This window comes from Gymnoscopelus microlampas (assembly GCF_963454915.1).
Source record: "Gymnoscopelus microlampas genome assembly, chromosome: 9".
NCBI lineage: Eukaryota > Metazoa > Chordata > Actinopteri > Myctophiformes > Myctophidae > Gymnoscopelus > Gymnoscopelus microlampas.
Genome location: NC_139946.1, coordinates 22,215,414 through 22,236,314, shown reverse-complemented (window position 1 = coordinate 22,236,314; position 20,901 = coordinate 22,215,414). Strand labels below are relative to the sequence as shown.

Sequence of the window (20,901 nt, the reverse complement as noted above, 5' to 3'; positions counted from 1 at the left end):
AACCACAAAGACACCCATGAACCGGTCAAACTACTTCAAAGACGTCCACAAACACAAGCTACCCAGCTACACAAATCATGTTCAACCCAGATTTGTCTCAAACAAGGGGGTTAAATTCGTTCTACTGCTATGCCACCAAAATGTGGAGTGCCCTACCAACAGTCATAAAAAAGTGTGAATCCTTACTCTCCTTCAAAACCGCTCTAAAAGAGCACTTACAGCCAGGTTTAGATTCATTGAATACACATGGACCCCAATGGAAACAAGCCATAGTGCTTCCTTTCGTCTTTCAGATTCGTCTGGTCCCAGGCTAAGACTGCAGTGCCTGCAGGCCAGGGTTCTTCTCTCGTCCAGTTCAACTCGTGTAGGCTTTGTTGATCGGTTGCTTAATGTAGTTTGCTTTCCTCCAGTGTGGAACATCCTGCCCTGTTGAAAACTCACAGCTTTATTATTACAACCACTTTAACTCGGCAGATAAAGCATATCTCTTCTGGCTAGTGACCAAACCAAGCAAAGGAACAATAAAGGAATTAGGCGTCTAGATCTGTCTGGCAGCCCAGTCATATCTATCTGTTGTTTGTCTATGTGATTAAATGACAGTCCCAGGACTTTAGGTCAGTGGTTACCAAACCTTTAAGCTCAAGACCAAAAAAAAAAAAAGATGTCTCCTCGGGACCCAAACTAGTGAAAATAGCAGATCTACAAGCTCACAACACGTTGCGATGCGACATGTTGTGAGCTTGTAGATCAGCTATTTTCACTACATCTTAAAATCATTTTTTACCTCTAATTAATGGATAATGGATTTTTTTTTCCTTCTTTGCATAATTTTTGAATGCATTTTTAAAAAAACTTTTGAAATAATAATAATTAAAAACAAAATGTAGGAAACGAAAAATAAAGGGGTATTTACTCGCAACCCATAAAAATTGGTCCATAACCCACATACTGTATGGGTCCCGACCCACTGTTTGGGAAACTGTGCTTTAGATTGCATCCAAAAACAATTACATTTAGGCCTATTTGTTATTGCTATAGGCCTACGTCCAGGGTGCTTATTCATAAGTGCCATGTCATTGCTTATGAATGGGACAGTGGACCACAGGAAACGCCTCTCTGTCGCTCAGTGCGGACCCCCCACTGTGACATATCATACACACACACACACAGCTACACACCTGCTCTGCTACTACTGTACTTCCATTCTCCATTCAAGCTTTAAGAACTCAAATCTATATTGGTGCTGCTGGTCGTCTCGACAACCAGGAATAATTTCATTTTTCACTTTTTCTTTTTTTATGACTACGTGCGGATTTATGATGGAGAACTAAAATGTCCAGGAAGAAAAAACAGCAGGTGGATAAGTAAGTAGGCCTACGGTATCTCTCTTGTTTGCAGTTAGTTGCTGTTTATTGGCTGTCACAGCCTCTGACGTGAAGGAATTTAATCCAACCGGACTGTGGATTAAACTGGTGATTGGTTTTGATGTTCGAGTGGACTGGTTTGAATGTAATAGTCTAATATATTGGCCTTCTGTTCCAACTTATGGTTCCAACACAGCAGCATCAGCATCATGCATTAGTGATGAGATGGATATAATAGCCTGCTCATTGCTCTCCCAGGAAGATACAGATTTCATCACATCCAGGAGCAATTTAGATAGTATAACCAACATTGTTGTCACATGGTCAATTTAAAATTATTGGAGTTTTCATATGCTCACTGATACTTTTCATACCTCCTGAGACCATGCCTATTGATTTCATATGTTAATTACACTGATCAACACTAAGAATATATATATAAATATTTGTTTTAATTTATTTTAAGAATGGTCATTTCCATTTGAAACATCATTGACTAGCTACAACTATTTTTCTGTCAGTTTCTCCATTATGTTGGTGCTATTGTTGCAGCCCGAGTGACACAAGGGCTTATGTGTGTATTGTCTGTGCGTGAGCTTGTGTGTATTGTCTGTGTTTGGCCTTGCCCTTTACATTGTACTATGCTATCTAGCATACTCTCTCTGGGAAATTACTTAAACTTTTAGATGATATATTATATATATACAGTATATGGTGTTTTTATTGCATGTTTGTATGGAATAGTGCAAAAACATATATTTTTGGGTGTCAGAATCACTTCCAAATTTGTAAAAAGGTTTGGAACTGTGTCATTGCAACAACAACAACAAAAGATATTTTAGGTCAGTGAGGCAGTGTGAGCTCTGCTATTTTCAATAAATCTTGAAAGGGCAACATGTGACAAATTTGGAATATCTTTTAAACATTTTAACAACACAAATCTTGTATGGGGGTCCCTGGCACAAATTATTTTCAGATGGCGGTCCACGGCCACATACATGAAAACGACCCACTGGTCTAAAGCACAAGGCAGTTACAACTCTGACATGGAAAGATTGTTACTCAAGTGCATTGTTGCTATGCATTCAAGTAAAATCTAAAAAGGTACCATATAAGATCATGTTAAATGACTAACAAGACATCTCAACAATGTATTTTCGTTCTTTCTTTTAGCATTTGTGGAAACATGATGTGGGATGGATAAACAGAAAGGAAACTCTATTGTAAGTAGACTAAAAGGTTGTTATTGTGTGGTGTTATGATAGCCAAAGAGTATGACCCTGTTGGCCTTTTGTGTGTGTGTGTGTGTGTGTGTGTGTGTGTGTGTGTGTGTGTGTGTGTGTGTGTGTGTGTGTGTGTGTGTGTGTGTGTGTGTGTGTGTGTGTGTGTGTGTGTGTGTGTGTACAGTATACAGAGGTCATTCACAGTCATGCGTTTTCATGTTATTCCCAGCTATTAGTTCATTAGTAGCTATTAGTACATTTGATAGATAGATAGAAGCATTCTGCTTTCATTCCAGCAGTACTTGTATACGTTTATAAGATATATTGTGATTCTTTGTTAGCTTGTAGATCAGCTATTTTCGCTCTTCATCGTACAATAAAGTATATAAGGGCTTAGCCACTTAAACCCTCTATTCTTAGTAAAACAGACCTGAGTTATAACTTTTTTCCCCATCTACACCAAGAATCTCTTTGCCAAAAACAGCTTGTAGATCTGCTATTTTGGGCTAATATTCCCCCCAGAATATGGATAATGGTTAAGTTGTTAACCCCTTCAGAACTTTAGTCCATCTGTTTTGTTTCCCTCACATCTTGCTGTAGATGGCCTCTAATGACCCTGACCTTCTTGACCCCGCTGGTGACCCCCAGCCTGGTGACCTCATTGAGATCTTCAGACCAGCCTATCAGCATTGGGCCCTCTACCTGGGAGATGGTTACATCATCAACCTAACCCCCGTTGGTCAGTAGGAGGCGGAGTATTGTCAAGCTGATCCATGTTAGCTGTGTGGGCTGAAAGTTTGATCAAAGTGAACATTGTGTGTTCTGTTTGTTTGTTCTAGCTTATTTGGAATATATGTACATTTTATCGTTCAGGGACCAAGGTTAGGTTTGGGGCTGGTTTGGGTTTCATTTGTTAAGTTTCTGGACTTTTTGTAACAGAGTATTTCTACATTGCAAAATCGATACTTGTAAAAAAAATAAAAACTTTTCCCACACCTATTACCCCCACCAATTACCCCCCCCCCCACACACACACACACACACACACACACACACACACACACACACACACACACACACACACACACACACACACACACACACACACACACACACACACACACGCACACACACTCCCACCACACATGTCCTTTCTGTCCCCATGCAGATGAGAGCCAGGCAGCTGCCATGTCTAGTGTGAAGTCGGTGTTCAGCCGGAAGGCGGTGGTGCGCATGCAGCTGCTGAAGGAGGTGGTGGGGGGGGACACGTACCGCGTCAACAACAAGTATGATGACGACCACACCCCACTGCCTGTCCAAGAGATCATCCAGCGAGCTCAGGTCCTCATTGGCCAGGAGGTGTCCTATGACCTGCTCGGGAGCAACTGCGAGCACTTTGTCACCCTGCTGCGCTATGGAGAAGGGGTATCCGAGCAGGTCTTTCACTCTTTTCCATTTTTCTGGCTAATTTCACCATTTTACTACAGTGGTTCTCAACCTGTGGGTCAGAACCCCCAGGGGGTCCCCACATGATTTTGGGGGTTCCCCAGATGACAGTGAAGTGACAATTTAAGGACCTAAAAAAGACCATTACTGCATCAAAAACAAACTATACTATAAAAACTGGTCAAACATGGAACATAGCCGATCTACAAGCTCACAACGCCTCGTGTGCGAAGCGTTGTGAGTTTGTAGATCTGCTATTTTTTTCACAAATGTATCACTGGAAAACGAGTCAAACTAAATTGAATGCCCCAACTCCTACAGTACATTCCAAGTGTTTGTCAGGGTGGGGGGCAGTTCAAATATGATTATTTTGGGGGGGCGCAGCCTGAAAAAGTTGAGAACCACTGTTTTACTACATAAGTAGATTCTTAGGGACTCTAAACGATTGATTGATTGATTGACATCTTTATTGATCATGAAATACTGTACATATGTACATATGCATGACCCACCATAATCAAAAGGGTATAAAACGCAAACAAGGTGACAGCTTGTTTCCATTGCGGTCCTTTAAAATGAAATGTGTATGAAGTTATGTAGTGAGGGATGAGTGTATGAGTGTGTAAAGTATAGTACGTGTAGATGATTGATTACCTGCTGAAGTGATGAGAGAATATGAGGTACAGCTAATTTGGCCTGTGGTAACTGTTCTCTCTTACTTACCATGCATACTTATGTACTTATTTTCTAGCACTTGAAAATTTGAAAAAATATCAATATTTTAACAAACAACAGAGCAAAATAAAGTAGTCACTTGACTGCCTCTGTGTGTACTAAAATTAGTGGGGAAGGATGGTCATTAATTTAGCTCCTTACTTGTTGTAGTCTGCGCCAAGCATCCTTTGAAAGGTTTCACATGAATTTGTTCTGAACTCAGCACTGCAAAATACTGTAAAAAAGAAGAGAAAAAAAGAGTTTAGAGTTTAACCCATTAAGACCTGAGGCCGATTCTACAAATGTCTTCTAAATCCTAAGTTTTCTGAAACACTCATGTTGCTATAATATCAGTGGTCCTCAAACTTTTTCATGTCAAGGACCCCCAAAATCATATGAATTTGGCCGTGGACCCCCATCTCAAAATATTTAGTTACAGGGACCCGCCAGAAGCAAAGATTGAGAAAAAGTATTTGAGTAACAAATGTCTGCTTTAAAAAAAAAAATATATATATATTTGCACACATTTTCACAATTGTTGTATATCCAAAGTATACAATAATGGTTAAATTCTAAAATGACACAGATGCTGTCTTAAAGGGTTAAATGACACAGAGGGTTTTACTGTGTACTGAACTGGTACTTTTTTATTCTCATCATGTATCCACAGGCTACGCGGGCCATTGGGGCCATCAGTTTGGTGACGGCTGCCGCCAGTGCCTTCTCTGTGCTGGGACTGATCAACACGCGCTCCAGAAACAGACCCTTCTAGCCTCTAGTTCCCAGCTCTCAAGTGATAGATCATTTCACCATTCCATTTATAAAAGGAATATATATATATATATATATCAAATACATCAGATATCCAATCATTATACTGAACTGAACATAGAATAAAAAATCTAATTGTTTGGATTAAGTTGTTGTGTTGTTTGTTAAATGACTGGGAAGTTGAACACAATGTAGAGTTTTTTTTCCACAACCATTTGAGTAAGATTGAGCAGAGGCCTGTATGCAAAGAACATGACTGCCTGGAGTGCCTGAACAATCTAAAAGCTCATTTTGATAAAGATTTTACATAACGTAGATATCAAAAGCCTTACCTTTTCCATATGTTATGTCTATACCTGTTACATGTAGGCTACTAAAATGTCTAAAATGTACATACATATGTCTATATGTCAGAGCTGAGCAACCTGTGGAAGATGGTGGTCCATTAAAACATGATAGGCTGGCTGGCATCACTGTCTGAAAACCTCATGATGCCCCCCACACAAACAGTTTACAGTTTACAAAATGTACCCATTATATTGGACTGCAATTTGTGCAGTGGTGGAAAGTAACTAAGTACATGTACTCAAGTACTGTACTGTACAATTTTGAGGTATTTCTTTACTTTACTGGAGTATTTCCAATTTTCAATACTTTTGCTTCTACTCCACTGCATCTCTGAGGAAAATATTGTAACCCCACTTTTACTACACTACAATTATTTGAAAACTTTAGTAACTAGTTACTTTGCAGATATAAATCATTGTATTATAAAACATACATTAACCACTTCAGCCCTATTTTATACATAGGCTATTTGAAAATAGCTTATCTACAAGCTCACAACGCATCGCGATGCGACGCATTGTGAGCTTGTAGATCTGCTATTTTCAAACATTTTAGTACTTTTACTTTTGGTCCTTTAAGTATATGTAAGCCAATACTTTTGTACTTTTACTCAAGAATGAACACAGGCCTTTTACTTGTAACAGAGTATTTTTATATTGTGGTATTGCTACTATAATTTAAGTAAAATATCTGAATACTTCTTCCACCACTGAATTTGAGATATTGTGCTACTTAAACATTAATTACCAAGGAAACTAACTGTACATTTTAACGAGAGCAACATGGAAGGTATTGGGAACTTTTAAAACAGTTTTAAAAGCACCACCAATAACCAACAACATAAAATGCTGACTCTGACACAGGGTTTGAATAGGCCTTAAAACAAGGCTCCAGACATCCCAAAACAAACTGCTCAGGCTACTGCTTGGCCTTACATCTACAACTCATTTAACCCCTGCTCACTTTGCTAGGGTGGGATGGATCAGAATCAGGGTAGCGGACAGAGTACAGCAACTTGCAATGGGCCTTGTCTACAAGATACACTACACCACAAAGACACCCATGTACCGGTCAAACTACTTCACAAACGTCAATGAAATCCACAATCACAACACCAGAGAGAGCTCCACAACACAGATTTAGCACAAACCATTATATTTCTATCTATCAATCAATCAATCAATCAATCAATCAATCAATCAATCAATCAATCAATCGATCGATCGATCGATCGATCGATCGATCGATCAATCAATCAATCAATCAATCAACAGTAGGTGGCGCTAGTGCTCTCTGAAAACCATAGGAGGTGAGCTCAGGCGACACCAGGGCGACACAGAAGAGCCACGGTTGTCTCGTGACTTGTGTTGCCATGTCGGCTTATTATAAGCGAACCTGGGCTTCTTTTTCTGCGTGTAAATATTGGTTAGTTGCGGGTTGCGGTTATTTGGCCTTGTTTCTAGAGTTGTTTAAAGCAGTGTTTCTCAAACATTTTCAAGTCAAGGACCCCCAAATAAATATCTATTTGTCTGCGGACCCCTAGCTCTGGTTCAGAGCGTTAGTGAGTTCCCTCTAACGCTCTGGAAGACCCCTCGCTCTGCGCATGTACAAGGAATTCCACTGTCCTGCCAGCGTTCAACTATAGTGAAAATAAACAAAACCATTTCGCTAATCACCGAAGCAAAGGCTGTTTTGTGTTGTTGAAAGTCTATTCTCGGAATGCGCAAGCCTCTCAGCACCCCACCTACTCTGTAAAATACACTTTTTGGGCAGAAAATAAAATATGTCAGCGAGACGGACATTATTTGTATTTACTCCACAGTGCCTCTACCGATCTGGAGGATTTGAACTTACCATTAACCAAAATGTAGAGGGCACTGTGGAGTAAATACGAATAATTTCAGTTTCGCTGACATATTTTATTTTCTGCCCAAAAAGTGTATTTTACAGAGTAGGTGGGGTGCTGAGAGGCTTGCGCATTCCGAGAATAGACTTTCAACAACACAAAACAGCCTTTGCTTCGGTGAGTAGCGAAATGGTTTTGTTTATTTTCACTATAGTTGAACGCTGGCAGGACAGTGGAATTCCTTGTACATGCGCAGAGCGAGGGGTCTTCCAGAGCGTTAGAGGGAACTCACTAACGCTCTGAACCAGAGCTAGCGGACCCCCATCTGAAATTATTTTATGCCAGGGAGTGGGATAGATTTGTGTTATTAAAATTTAAAAAAAAGATTCCACATTTTTCTTCAATTTTTTTGTTGCTGTTAGTATAATAGCCATATGTTGAAAAGGGCGAAGGGCTCGCTTCTTTTGCGCTTTTTTTTCATAGACATGGTTGCTTATTTCTCTCACAAAACCTGGCAACGCTGGCCACGGCTGTCATCGTGACGTAGAATGCGTGCGCCGAGTACACGCACACGTGTTTTGTTTTCATGAGGTAGTGTGTTAGTTATTTAGACAGACATTTAAACCATAACGTGTATTTAGTGTCGAACAACAACAACAACAGCTACAAACATGGGAAAGAAACTCAAAGTTGGAAAGACCAGGAAAGATAAATTCTACCATTTAGCCAAAGAAACGGGTATGTATGACAGTATGAGGACTGTTACTGTAGGCACGTCCTGCTGTATGAAGGCTAGCCTAGCATAGCATGCTAGCATAAGCATTATGTGTTCAATTTACCAGAGTTGGTAAAAGTTGTCAAGTGTTGTCAAAGTTGTTACAAGTATAAGTCCGGAATTCAGAATTGACTAAGTTCATTATTTAAAGTATCAAACGTAAAAGTACTCAGTATACAGAATGTCCCGTTTCACAAGTTTTCAAATGTATAAAAGTATATAAATATTTTGAAAATAGCAGATCTACAAGCTCACATTAAGTCGCGATCTGAGCTTGTAGATTGGCTATTTTCAAATGGCCGAAATGTATGTAGGGCAGAAGTGATTAATGTATGTTTTGTGATACCAAATCTATAAAGTATCTACATTTTTCAAATAATTGTAGAGGAGTAAAAAATACATATATTTGCCTACAATATTTGCCTCCATGTAGTGGAGTAGAAGTAAAAGTACTGAAAATTGGAAATACTCCAGTAAAATAAAGTACAGTATTTGAGTAAATGTACTTAGTTACTTTACACCACTGGTTAAATGTACCTTTTTGTTTGTATGTATTAATGTGTCTTCTGTCTCTCAGGGTATCGCTCTCGTTCCTCCTTCAAGCTAATTCAACTCAATCGTAAGTTCGGTTTCCTCCAGAAAGCCAGGGCCGTGGTGGACCTATGTGCTGCTCCGGGAGGATGGTGAGTTAGTTTGTGACTTGTCAACATGTACAGATTGATTTGATTGAATACTTTATTAACAGTTTGCAAAAAAAGCACAGAGATACAGTTCCATACAAAAGGATATTAAAAGGATAAACCCAAGAAAGCACTATGGCTTTTTCCTTTGGGGTCCATGTGAATTCAAGTCGATTCAGTACGATTCAGTATTTTTGTTTAGCATTCTTTTGTATAAATCTCGGCCTTGTTTTTGCAAACGGTTAATAAAGTATTCATCAATCAATCAAAAATAGCCACCTTATTAATATTGTTAGTTATTGTTCATAGTATTGTTATTTGGCAAGCTTGTAGTTTCATGGGATTACAGCAGGATAGGTGGGCAGACTGGGCACTAGGGACATCTGGGCACCTCGATGTAAAATCGTCTATTTTGTCCAAAATGTTTATAAAATAAAGTATTTGAAGTATATATGATGTGATTGTGAACATGCACACATTGCACGGTACATCATTATCCGACTTACATTCTTCCTTAAACTTCTTATTTTTTAATATACAGGTTTTGTAGCAATTGCAGAAATATTAGACCTTAATTGTCGAATGTTTAAGTATGTTCTTATTGTTCTAGTCATGTATACTTTATTTTACTTAAGACATTTTGCCCACCTATCCTTTTAACGCTTCATGTATCCTGACTGTCATTTTCTCATTAGGTTGCAGGTGGCGTCCAAGTTTATGCCCGTGTCAAGTCTCATCATTGGTGAGTGTAGCTTTCTCATTGGTCTTGGACTAATATAATATCGATTACCCTCTCAGATGATCCCACTGAACTCTTTCCTTCTGGTATTAATTTTGACAGCAAAATTGTATTTAGTTTAGTCATAGTCTTTTGAATACAATTTTATTTAGTTTTTGTTATATTTTAGTCATGTTTTTGTTTTAGTCGACTAAATATCACAAGATTTTAGACGACTAAATCTACAGTTGATTTTGTCTACAAAAATATATTTTGACGGGCCTTGATGGCGTCGTAATGCCTGTTTTTACACTTGCTTGCATGCTCAAAATAGCCGATCTACTTAGATCTGCTATTTTCAGAGCGCAACACCTGAGTTAACCAAACATAAAATGACTTGTCTTTTAGTTCTACTGGATCTCTTCTACTCTAGTCCCTCTCTAACATTTTAGTGTAGTTTTTATTTGTTGACGAAATTGTCAATATACTTAGTTTAAGTCACCATAGCTTTGTTTTCAATTTGTTTTTATTTAGTTTTCATCAGTGAAAAAATGTTTTTCTTAGTCGCCAAAATTAACACTCCTTCTTCTGACAGGCGTTGATCTGGTGCCCATCAAGCCCATTCCCAATGTGGTGACTATGCAGGAAGACATCACCACAGAGAAATGCAGAACGGTGAGGAGCTGACACTGTAGGGACTGAGGTTCTGCAAGTGTCTCTGATGATGGAATGTAGACTAGGGCTGTCACGATTATGACGTTTTACTTGACGATTAATTGTCACTCAAATAATTGCGATTAGGGGGCATGGTAGCACTGTCGCCTCACAGCTAAAAGGTCCTGCATTAAAAGCTTCGGCATTGGCACTGGGTGAAAAATGGGTTGCAAAATCGTGGGATACAAAAGTAGTTTTAAAAAAATAGTAATAATAATTGCGATTAACGATTTTAATTTTGTTTCTGTCGAACATTATGAATAAAAATTACATTTCTGTTTGGCTTTTACTAGGCTTTGTGAACAAAAATTGCACAGGACAGATATGACAAATAACACATTTAATTACTTACTTAAAAATATACAAAAGATATGCTTAAAAATTGTGGTGATAGCCGATCTACAAGCTCAAAAACTTGTCGCGATGCGACAAGTTTTGAGCTTGTACATTGGCTATTTCCACTATTTTTGTCAAAAAAAAGAAGATTTTTTACGTGTAAATGATTTATGACGATTAAAATAATTGAGATGTAATAATTGTGAAAGGCCTAATGTAGACATTCTTATAGTTCTGGTGTTTGATAACACTGCTTGATATCACCACTGAAGATCCTGACTTGAAATTCTTCCCAAACTCAGGCTCTTCGAAAGGAACTGAAAACCTGGAAGGTGGATGTTGTCCTAAATGACGGTGCTCCAAATGTAGGAGCCAACTGGGTGTATGATGCCTTCACACAAGGTAGGTCAATTAGCCAGCCAGTCAGTCAGTCAGTCAGTCAGTCAGTCAGTCAGTCAGTCAGTCAGTCAATCAATCAATCACTTGACTTAAACAAAATCAACTGAAAAGTGAGAGATGATGTAAAGGACTAATATAACAAATTGAGTGTCAGAATTTCTTCAGTAGATATTGGATACTAAAACAGATGTTAAAGCATTGGATTTTCTTTTGCCTTTTTCAACTATGTTGCTTGTCTACTGGTGAAATGTATAATATTTGCTGCATATATTTTCCATGATTCAATACAAAAAAAATTCAATTCAAAAGGCTTTATTGCCATGCAAAAACATGCGTTTACATTGCCAAAGCAAAAGTGGAACAATTCAATCAAAACAAAAATAATGTATGATCCATGATCACAGACTAAATCTGAGACTATTCTGCCAAATATATGTAAAGTACTCGTTTGGTATTGATTGATTGATTCATGTTTTTTAATTGACAAAACATGCAGATACAGATTTTGTATTTAAAGTTATTTGATACAGCTGAAAGTTCCTGTACAGTAAATAAAGCACCTAAACCAGTGGTTGTCAAAGTTCGGTCCAGGGACCCTCAGGGTTCCTTTAGGGGGTTCTAATGCGCCCTTACAGGTCTGTGACTCTTGTTATGGGGGTCCTGGAAGTTAAAAGGTTTGAGAACCACTGACCTAAACTCATAGTACCTGTTGCAATACCCCCTTAACTCTCAAGCTCACCTGACACTCATGGCCCTGAAGCTGGCCTCTGAGTTCCTGAACAAGGGCGGCACCTTTGTCACCAAGGTGTTCCGCTCCAAGGACTACCAGCCTCTGCTCTGGATCTTCCAGCAGTTCTTCAAGAAGGTGCAGGCCACCAAGCCTCAGGCCTCCAGGAACGAGTCCGCTGAGATCTTTGTCATCTGCCAAGGTCAGTATTAGGTCAATTAACCAAATATATGTCAAAACCAATATTTAGAACCAATAACCGACTTAATCGTGGATGAAATGTTTTTTATTGTTGCTATAACCATGGTGTAAACAACCGTCTGATATGGACCAATTGCTTAGAGCGGGAGATCAGAGAAAAGAAAGTTCTATCTGGATGCCTGTGCACATTGCAATGAGAAAACCCATAGCACAGCACCTCTGCTCCTCAATCTTTCTCTCTGCATCTTTTTGCTCAAAAGGTTCTACTTATGCTATAACCTTAACTATGAAGTTGTACCCATTTCCTGTGGTGTGTCACGGTGTACTTATTCCTTTTTTGTTTTAAACTTGATCATAGTAAAGCCAATGGCATTTTGTTTTGCCATATCACATTCTTAACCGTGTCATGTAATGCAAGTTTTATTTCCACCACTTTCAGGTTACCTCGCTCCGGACAAAATTGATAACAAGTTCTTCGACCCCAAACATGCATTCAAAGAGGTGGAGGTTCAGGCTAAGACAGTGAAGGACTTGATACCCCTGAAGAAGCCTAAGGTGTGTGCTGATGATTAACTGGTTATTATCAGAACTTCAAATGAAGGCTGCAAACTATGTTTAGCATATATTTAAATCACCTTGGAGTATTGGATGGCCGTGGTTTAGACATCAGGACAATTCAGATGGCTTCATGTAAGTCACGACAGAACAGATATTTAACACTTGGGGTGCCAGAGGTTTATTAAAAAAATGTACGTTGAGTGCCAGGATTTTTAACCATTTTTGAGGAGCCGAGATACAGGCTTTTAAAGTCATAAGTTAACCAGGAAGTGGATTGGAGTCTAAATCTTCGGAAAATGATATCTCCTGGTTTTGTTTTGTTTTCCAATTTTTTTTTCTTTCAAAAAACGTATATATACGGTTTTGGCACTCCATGGTTGTATTCCCAAAACCGTATATATACGGTTTTGGCGCCCAATGTGTTAACTGATGTGATTATGCAAAACTTTCCTGTGATTGTGTAAACTTGTATGAAGTATTGCATTATTTGGAAGGGATTACTTATTGTTCACCTATGAATGAATGAATGAATGAATGAACAAACAAAATACTCATCCATTGCTGACTATGGCCACTTCTTGTTTTCCAGGCGGAAGGATACACAGATGGTGATCTGACTCTTTACCACAGCTTTACATTGACAACCTTCCTCAAAGCTGAAAACCCTGTAGATTTCCTGAGCAAAGCCAGCACGGTGAGTTTTACATAGTTGTCCTAGTCTAACTCATACACCACATAAACCCTATATACTGATGTGTATGTCAAATAGTGGAAAAGGCCCATCTACAAGCTCGCAGCGCATGCAGATCATCTATTTTTGCCAAATGATTGCCAACTTTGTCCATGATGACTTGCCCAGAATAGGAACGACAGGGTTCATGTGGTTAAGGGTTTGAGGTGTTTTATACAGTCTGCATGAAGATATTGTGTTCCAGTGTTTATATCCGAGTAAATAAGTAGTATTCTTGGTTTTGACCTGTCTCATTCAGATCACCATTGATGATTCCGACCTGGAGTCTCACCCGCAAACCACAGACGAAATCAAGGAATGCTGCCTTGACATTAAGGTCTTGGGTCGTAAAGAGCTTCGGTAAGCCAATCCCCTCGCTTGTCTAGTGATGAGTCATGTCTTGCTAGGGGTTATGTTATTGATGAAGGATTTTTTTTTGTTCTATGCTGTTTTGTGTGTGTGTGTCATCATCTGTATCCCTCCACATGTCTTGACTGCAGCCTGCTGCTGAACTGGAGGACCAAGCTGAGGAGATACCTAGCCAAGAAGCTGAAGGAGGAGGCCAAACAGGTGGACACAGAGATGAAGTAAGTTCCTTGACATTATAAAGTCATTATCAATTAGCAAGATGACATACGTCGGTAAGAGTCTAAAAGCCCAGCTAACAAATCAGTAGGGGTCACCACCCTCCTGGGAGCATGAACGTGCACGATACGTTTTGGAGATATGTTTTTTTAGATCAAAGTTTTGGATGGATGGATGGACTGATCAACTGGAATTGCCATCCTTTTATCCCGCCCCTACCGGAGGCTAAAACAATAGTCATAAATACAACAGGTGGCGCTGCTCTTGGAACATTACATCAAGTGTCATCTTTGCTTTATCCTTAGTCTGAGTTCTGATGATGAAGAAGAAGAGGGTGTTTCTGTGGAGAAGCCAGACAAGAAGACGACGGTTGAAGTTGTGGACAAAGACAAAGAGGACAAAGAGGACGAGGAGGAGATGGAGAAGATGTTGGCGCAGTTAAAATCTGAAGAGATGGCTGATCTCAAACGGTAGGACAATTGTGTTGGTCATGTAACTCATTCTTTAGTTGTTAATTCACACTAGTTATAATTGGAGATGAGCATCAACTCGGGTCAACTCATCAACTCGGGTCCTCATAGCCCCTGAGGCCCCAAATTGATGTCTTTGTTATTCTAGATGTCTAATCTAGTAGTCTAAGGGATTAGTTAGTTACATTTAGTTGGGTGGAAAAACAGCTGGACTCTATACTGTATCTGTATGAACGGTTTGTCAGGAAGAAGAAGAAGCTCTTAAAGGAGAAGAGGAAGCAGAGGGAGAGGGTGGAGATGAAGATGGACCTGCCAGGTGTCTCCATCGCCGACACCACTGATTGCACCATGTTCTCCCTCAAAACCGTCAACAAGGCTAAGGTGAGGTCCACACACACACACACACACACACACACACACACACACACACACACACACACACACACACACACACACACACACACACCCTCTGCTTCCGCACTTCCATTACTTGCTTGATCCATTTCTCGTTGTCTTCCCCTGAAGTCCCCCATCTAGCCTCCCTCTAATCTTTATGTCCACCGCCTCCCCTTCCGTTCATCTTGTGCCAGGCGCTGACTGAGATCTCCAAGGGGGACATGAAAGGAGCAGACGCCCTGGTGGAAGAAGACGGAGACATACACCTGTCCTCCGACGAGGACAACGATGAGGACGAGGTGTCCTTGGCCTCCGACCTGGACGATGAAGACATGGAGGAGGTGGAGAACAGAGAGAAAGAGCTGAAGAAGAAAAAGAAAGACGCAACTAAGAAGTAAGGGGCTGGTTTCAGTTCCTCTCTATGACCCTGGTTCTCTGAGCCAGAACATCATGTTGACCACAGGCAGAGTGGGAGTTCAGTGCGGAACCAACTGTACTGTATGTTGGTAGTGAATAAAGCCTGAGTTATACTTTTTTTTTTTTTTTTACATTTTTGAAAAATCTTTAAAGTGTGAGAACTACTGAGATTTAGAAGGCATTTGTAGAATCGGCCTCAGGTTAATGTGTAGAAAGGCTGATGTTGGGTTGAATTCATTGGGTTGAATTGGAGTTCAGGGATACATTTTTATTTTTATAATATTGAGGTCAGGTTGATTTGAAATTATTGAATTTACTCCCTGGTAGGAATGCCAGTCTTTAATCTGTCTACAAGCAATTCATTGATTAATTGATCTTGAATGTGGTTGACAGTCAAAGCAAATGGCTTAAAATGTGCATCTCTTTTACTCTTGGTATAAAATGGTAAAACCTAACAGTCCTGTCTTTGTTTGTGTGTTATTGCAGGGTGTCCTTCAGTGTGAATGCTGAAGATGAGGAGGAGGAGGGAGGAGAAGAGAGTGGCCTTTTGGTGGACTTGGAGGGAAAGGATGAGAAGAAAGAGCGGGAGGCCGACCTCTGGTTCAGCAAGGTTTGTCTGCTTCTCATCTATTTTCAGGATGATTTTAAGTCTAATTCAGCTTTAATGAAGTCACCTGGCTGAATCTCATCCCACATTTTCTCTGTAGGGAATTGAACCAGTAACCCTAGTAGCTCACTTTATGAATTTGGCCTCAGACACCTGTGTGTTCATTTTATAACACAATCAGTCGTTTAATTGTCAGCTTAATTGTTTCTTCCGTTAAGTCGGACCAATGATGATGTTTTTCTTCATGTTTGCTCTTCAGGGGATCTTCTCTGAGATAGACCTGGAAGGCGATGCAGACAATGAGCTCAGGCAAACTGAGAGACTCCAGAACAAAGCCAAAATGGGTAAAAACCTTTTATGTTAACTTTGAGATAAAAAAAACCTGACATAAAATAAATAATTATATTTTAATAATCGCAAGTTAAATCAGGTACAGTAGGATAATTTGTAGTCCTAGTCAAACTAGGATGCATTTCTAGGGATTCTGAGATGCTTGATAAATATGGGCCCATAATTTATAGTGGCCAGAAAATTATGTAAGGGCAAGGCTGTTCATGGAGGTTCCTTCTACTAATGTTTTTGTTGACCACAAAAGGCAAGAAGAGGAAGGCTGAGGAGGTAACCGAGGAGGTAGCAGAGGAGCAGGGACCTGCCCCACCACAGGAGGAAGAGGCAGGACCTTCAGAGGAAGCCAAGGCAGGACCTTCAGAGGAAGCCAAGGCAGAGAGTGACTCTGATGATGACAGCAGTGGTGATGAGAAGTGAGCCCACACTTGATGTGATAGTCTACAGCGACAGCCATCTTTGGTGCAGATGTTATATTTCAACGAAAGAATTGCTCTTTCTCTGCAATAATGGATACCTACTGTAAATATTTGCTCAGAATTTTGTTTATTGGTGAGCTGTGACTAGCAGAGGCAAACTTTTACTAAGGACCAGTTGGAACATTTTTTAATTCAATGCATTACATATGACTTCACTTCCTTTGGCACAATTCAAGTAAAGACTAAATCAAATTCTGATTCTGCCTATATTAGTGAAATTGCCAAGATGAAGAACGCCCGGGGAGCCGGTGGTTTCTCAAGAGACGAAGACGATGACTTCCAGGTGGTTCCTGTAGAGAGCATCAGTGAGTACAGGAAACAGAAACACTGGTACCTAGTCTTGACTCTTGCCTAGCCAGACCTATAATTCACATTATTTCCTTGTGTTACTACTGGTGTTTTGGACTGATTGTTGTGAAATCAGTATGTGGTTGTGTGTCCTGTGTCTCTACATTAGACATAACGGTAATACTTCAGGTAATTCAGCATGTGTTTGTGTGTTCTGTATCTGTCCAGGTAAGCGTGCCAGGATCCTGGATGCAGAGGGCATGGCTCTGGGTTGTCAGATCGCTACTTCAAAGAAGAGAGCCAGAGACCTGGTCGATGCATCCTTCCACAGGTAAGTGTGTGTTAATTTGACGGTCCATTTTGTTACATTTGTACGCATATGATGATTTTACTGTGTTGAGTTTTTCACACCGAAAAAACAAAAACTGTTTAATTGAAAATGCACAGCCTCCTAGCTTTCGCAAATTGGTTGTCCATATTGTCCAACATATATATCTCTGCTGTCCGGCAGGAACCAGCTAACTCCAAAATGTTCATTTTTCAGGAAATGAAAAAATAAAATAAAAAAAATAATGGAGTTAGGAGTTTTTTTCATCATTGACAAGAACAGCTGAATGGGCCTCCAAGCTCACAATGAGGTTGGAGGTCAAAAGGGGGTGGAGCCTGGAGTCAGAAAAAACAGCTAACTCCACCCCCCTTTGCTGGAGTTAGCTGGTTTAGCAGAAAGTTTGAGGATCCAATGGATTTAGCTGCTTTTGTCAGAAGCGCTTTTTAATACTTTTCATTGGTTCAATATTTTTTTTACCAACACACAGACGTAAAGGGTGTTCAATAGCACTGATTTATGGAAAGAAATGCAAAAGCGGAAAAATGGAGTTAGCTGGTTACTGCCGGACAGCAACATTTTCTAACCAATGCCTGATTAGTCAAGTCAAGTCACCTTTTATTTGTATAGCACATTTAAAAAGTGTTGACCCAAACAAAACGAAAAAAACATCATAGACCTCAGCTTGTAGTTCTAGCTGATCAGACGACTAGAAATAAAAGTACACCTGGTGAATGAAATGAATGTCCTGGTTGGATTGAAAAACAGCATTAAAGTGGTCTCGAGGACCGGAATGTGGAGAACCACTAATCTACATAGAGGTGTGGCTTTAAAACTGGATGGCTATTTATTGAAATTCGCAAGGGTCTGGAAAATGTAAACGTTCTTACAAATGGACATTTACAGGTGCTTCAATTGAAAACATTAGGAATAGGCTACAGCAGCATGTCATCGACTTTGTCTTGTGCTTGCAGGTACTCCAACTCTGAGGAGCACTGGGACATCCCTGAGTGGTTTGTTGACGACGAGAAGAAGAACCGTAAGAAGCCTGTGCCGGTTACCAAAGAAATGGTGGAGGAGTACAAGGAGAAATGGAAGGAGATAAACGCTCGACCCATCAAGAGAGTGGCCGAGGCCAGAGCCAGGAAGAAGAGGAGGGTGAGAGAGGGATGGTGGAGGGTGGGAGGCGCTGGATAGCGTGATGGAGAGGAGGCATAAAGTTTGGGAGAAAGGAGTTGGTTAGAACGAGAGGGCCCAAGGCTAGGAAGTAGAGTAAAGTAAGAGAGAGGGAGGATTAGGAGGGAGTTGAGGATTTGGGGGATGATAAAGAGGGACCAAGACAAACTAGAAGAATTAAACTGAAGGTGACTTATTTTTAGGTTGTTACATCAAAGTGAAGTAGTGAAAACGGAGAGAGAAAATAAAGGTTGAGGGGGTCGTAAGTGGTCTGGAAGTAAAATGCTCGGCCACCACCGCAGAGACATTGGGTAATAAATTCCCTGCAGCTGTGCCTCTGGCTTGCCTGGGCGCTCCAACAAACAGAATTTAGGTAATGTTTTCTGGGAAGTCTGCAAGGGCTCATGTCGTTGTAGCTGCAATAGCGACCCCTGCTGATTGGTTGGGCTACCTGTTTAGCAGGAAGGGGATCTGGGAGAGATTGCATGAACCTCTGCTAGTGTTAAACTTTGTTGTCAGTTGAAAAGAAGAGTTGTGAATCCATGTGTGTCAGAGGAGGCATGTGGTTGCCTACACCCTCCCCAGGTCAGCAGTGTTAGGGGTTAGCAGCAACAGGGATCACATTAGGGAATGGCTATGATTTAAATAAGGGAGAAAATGAAAAAACAAAACAAAAAAATATGTCTATTTACATCTTGGGCAGAAATAAGGAAATCAAGAAAGTATTGCTCATCTGGAGAGTGAAAGCTAGAGCTGGGGAATAAACTAGATATTGATTTGTTGTGTTTTTGCTGTGGCTTCCGCCAGAGTATGAAGAAGATGGAGCAGGCGAAGAAGAAGGCAGAGGCTGTGGTCAACACTGTAGACATCTCTGAGAGAGAGAAGATGGCTCAGCTCAAGAGGTATGGAGCCATATCAATATTACTGTAGTCACACAGCAAGATAGAAATTGTCTCTTTAACCCTGTGTGATCAATTATCAGGTTTATTTTTAATTACAGACCAAACATATAATGTTATCAGATCTGGGATCACATTCCTGTTTTTCTTTCAGTCTTATAACTGCAGGAGCATCACAACTTTGCTTGCGAAGTTTGATTAACTTTTTTCGGACACCATGTCCAGATGGAATTAAGTTGGCTGGACACGTTTATTTGCCATACATGTTAAATGGATCAGTTGTTGTGGCATAATGCTAAATAATTTAACACTGTTGACAGCTATTAAAATCAGAATAGCAAGAAAAGAACCCTCACAATTCAGTTATTTTAATGTTTTCTCAGTGGTGGAAATGGGCTTCCATACAAGCTAATAAAAAAGAAATCACAGCAGATGTTTCCAATCCCTTGTGTCTTCCTCTGTCTCTTGCAGCATCTACAAAAAAGCAGGTGTGGGTAAGGAGAAGAGGGAGGTGACTTATGTGGTGGCCAAGAAGGGTGCTGGGAAGAAGGTGCGCCGGCCCGCCGGGGTGAAAGGTATATTCAAGGTGGTGGACAACCGCATGAAGAAAGAAGTCCGTGCCAGTCACAGGAAAGAACAGAAAGGCAAAGGAAAAGGTGGGAAAAAGGGGGGCAAAGGACGGCCGATGAACAGCGGGAAAGGTGGCAAGAAGGGTGGAAAAGGACATAAATGAATAAGAGTAAGAACTTCTAGTGATACGTCATCCCTGCCCTTCCGTCAAAACGGTGAATGTCACCCGCATCGTGCACAGGGGTGTAGGAGGGAGGTTGATTGATTTGCCCCCCCTGTATCATGGATGATGGTCCCTGAGGAATATCCTACAACCATGCATGCTTCAGGTAACTTCAATACTTGGAAGTATTTTCTTGGGATCTTCTCTGTTTCTCTTTTGTACAATTTGTCTCTATTCTTGAATAGAGGTGTGGCAGTCAATAAGTTTAACAAATGCAATATGCAATTAACCCCAGTGGTAGGCTACATGTCTACAGTATATACTGTAACTATTTCAGTCATCCATTCTTTCTAGAGATTCTAGAAATGGCATTCATCTTGTACATATATCAGCTGCACATTTGGCAATAAATGCAATTTTGTTGAATGTGTGTGAATTTATTTTCAAATTACACATTGCTTTTTTCATTTTATAAGTGTGACCATAAGTTCTCAACCAGTGGTTATTTAAGAAATGTGTGCAAACCTATTTTTTACAGTCTATGGTGCAAACAAATCAGTGTATAGTTTTGTTATAGCAAAACTTGCAATGCTAACAAAATACATCTTTAAACTTGTGCCTGTAGCATGTC

The 20,901-nt window shown here is 40.1% G+C and overlaps 2 protein-coding genes across 2 annotated transcripts; both read left to right on the top strand.

Annotated features, from left to right (window-relative positions):
* Positions 1–2,560: 2,560 nt before the first annotated feature.
* On the top strand, positions 2,561–5,519 carry plaat1 (phospholipase A and acyltransferase 1; the record flags this gene model as incomplete). The annotated part of the gene is made up of 4 exons (XM_084067212.1): positions 2,561–2,587; positions 3,188–3,326; positions 3,756–4,024; positions 5,418–5,519. The coding sequence occupies 4 exons, from the start codon at positions 2,561–2,563 to the stop codon at positions 5,517–5,519; spliced, it is 537 nt and encodes a 178-aa protein (XP_083923338.1).
* A 2,750-nt stretch (positions 5,520–8,269) lies between these two features.
* ftsj3 (FtsJ RNA 2'-O-methyltransferase 3) lies at positions 8,270–20,696 on the top strand. Its single transcript, XM_084067502.1, has 21 exons — positions 8,270–8,450; positions 9,065–9,170; positions 9,863–9,909; positions 10,481–10,560; positions 11,238–11,337; positions 12,069–12,263; positions 12,702–12,817; positions 13,410–13,514; positions 13,810–13,910; positions 14,051–14,137; positions 14,441–14,605; positions 14,851–14,986; positions 15,196–15,395; positions 15,905–16,028; positions 16,285–16,369; positions 16,621–16,786; positions 17,063–17,154; positions 17,366–17,468; positions 18,437–18,620; positions 19,446–19,540; positions 20,009–20,696. Exons 1-21 carry the CDS (start codon positions 8,384–8,386, stop codon positions 20,268–20,270), a joined length of 2,616 nt encoding a protein of 871 aa, XP_083923628.1. The 5' UTR covers positions 8,270–8,383; the 3' UTR covers positions 20,271–20,696.
* Positions 20,697–20,901: the final 205 nt, after the last annotated feature.

Bases quoted from the DNA above. Each gene is read 5' to 3' on its own strand.
- ftsj3 (XM_084067502.1), top strand. From the start codon at position 8,384: ATGGGAAAGAAACTCAAAGTTGGAAAGACCAGGAAAGATAAATTCTAC. The intron at 8,451-9,064 runs GTATGTATGACA...TCTGTCTCTCAG, and splicing joins CCATTTAGCCAAAGAAACGG to GGTATCGCTCTCGTTCCTCC. The intron at 9,910-10,480 runs GTGAGTGTAGCT...TTCTTCTGACAG, and splicing joins CGTGTCAAGTCTCATCATTG to GCGTTGATCTGGTGCCCATC.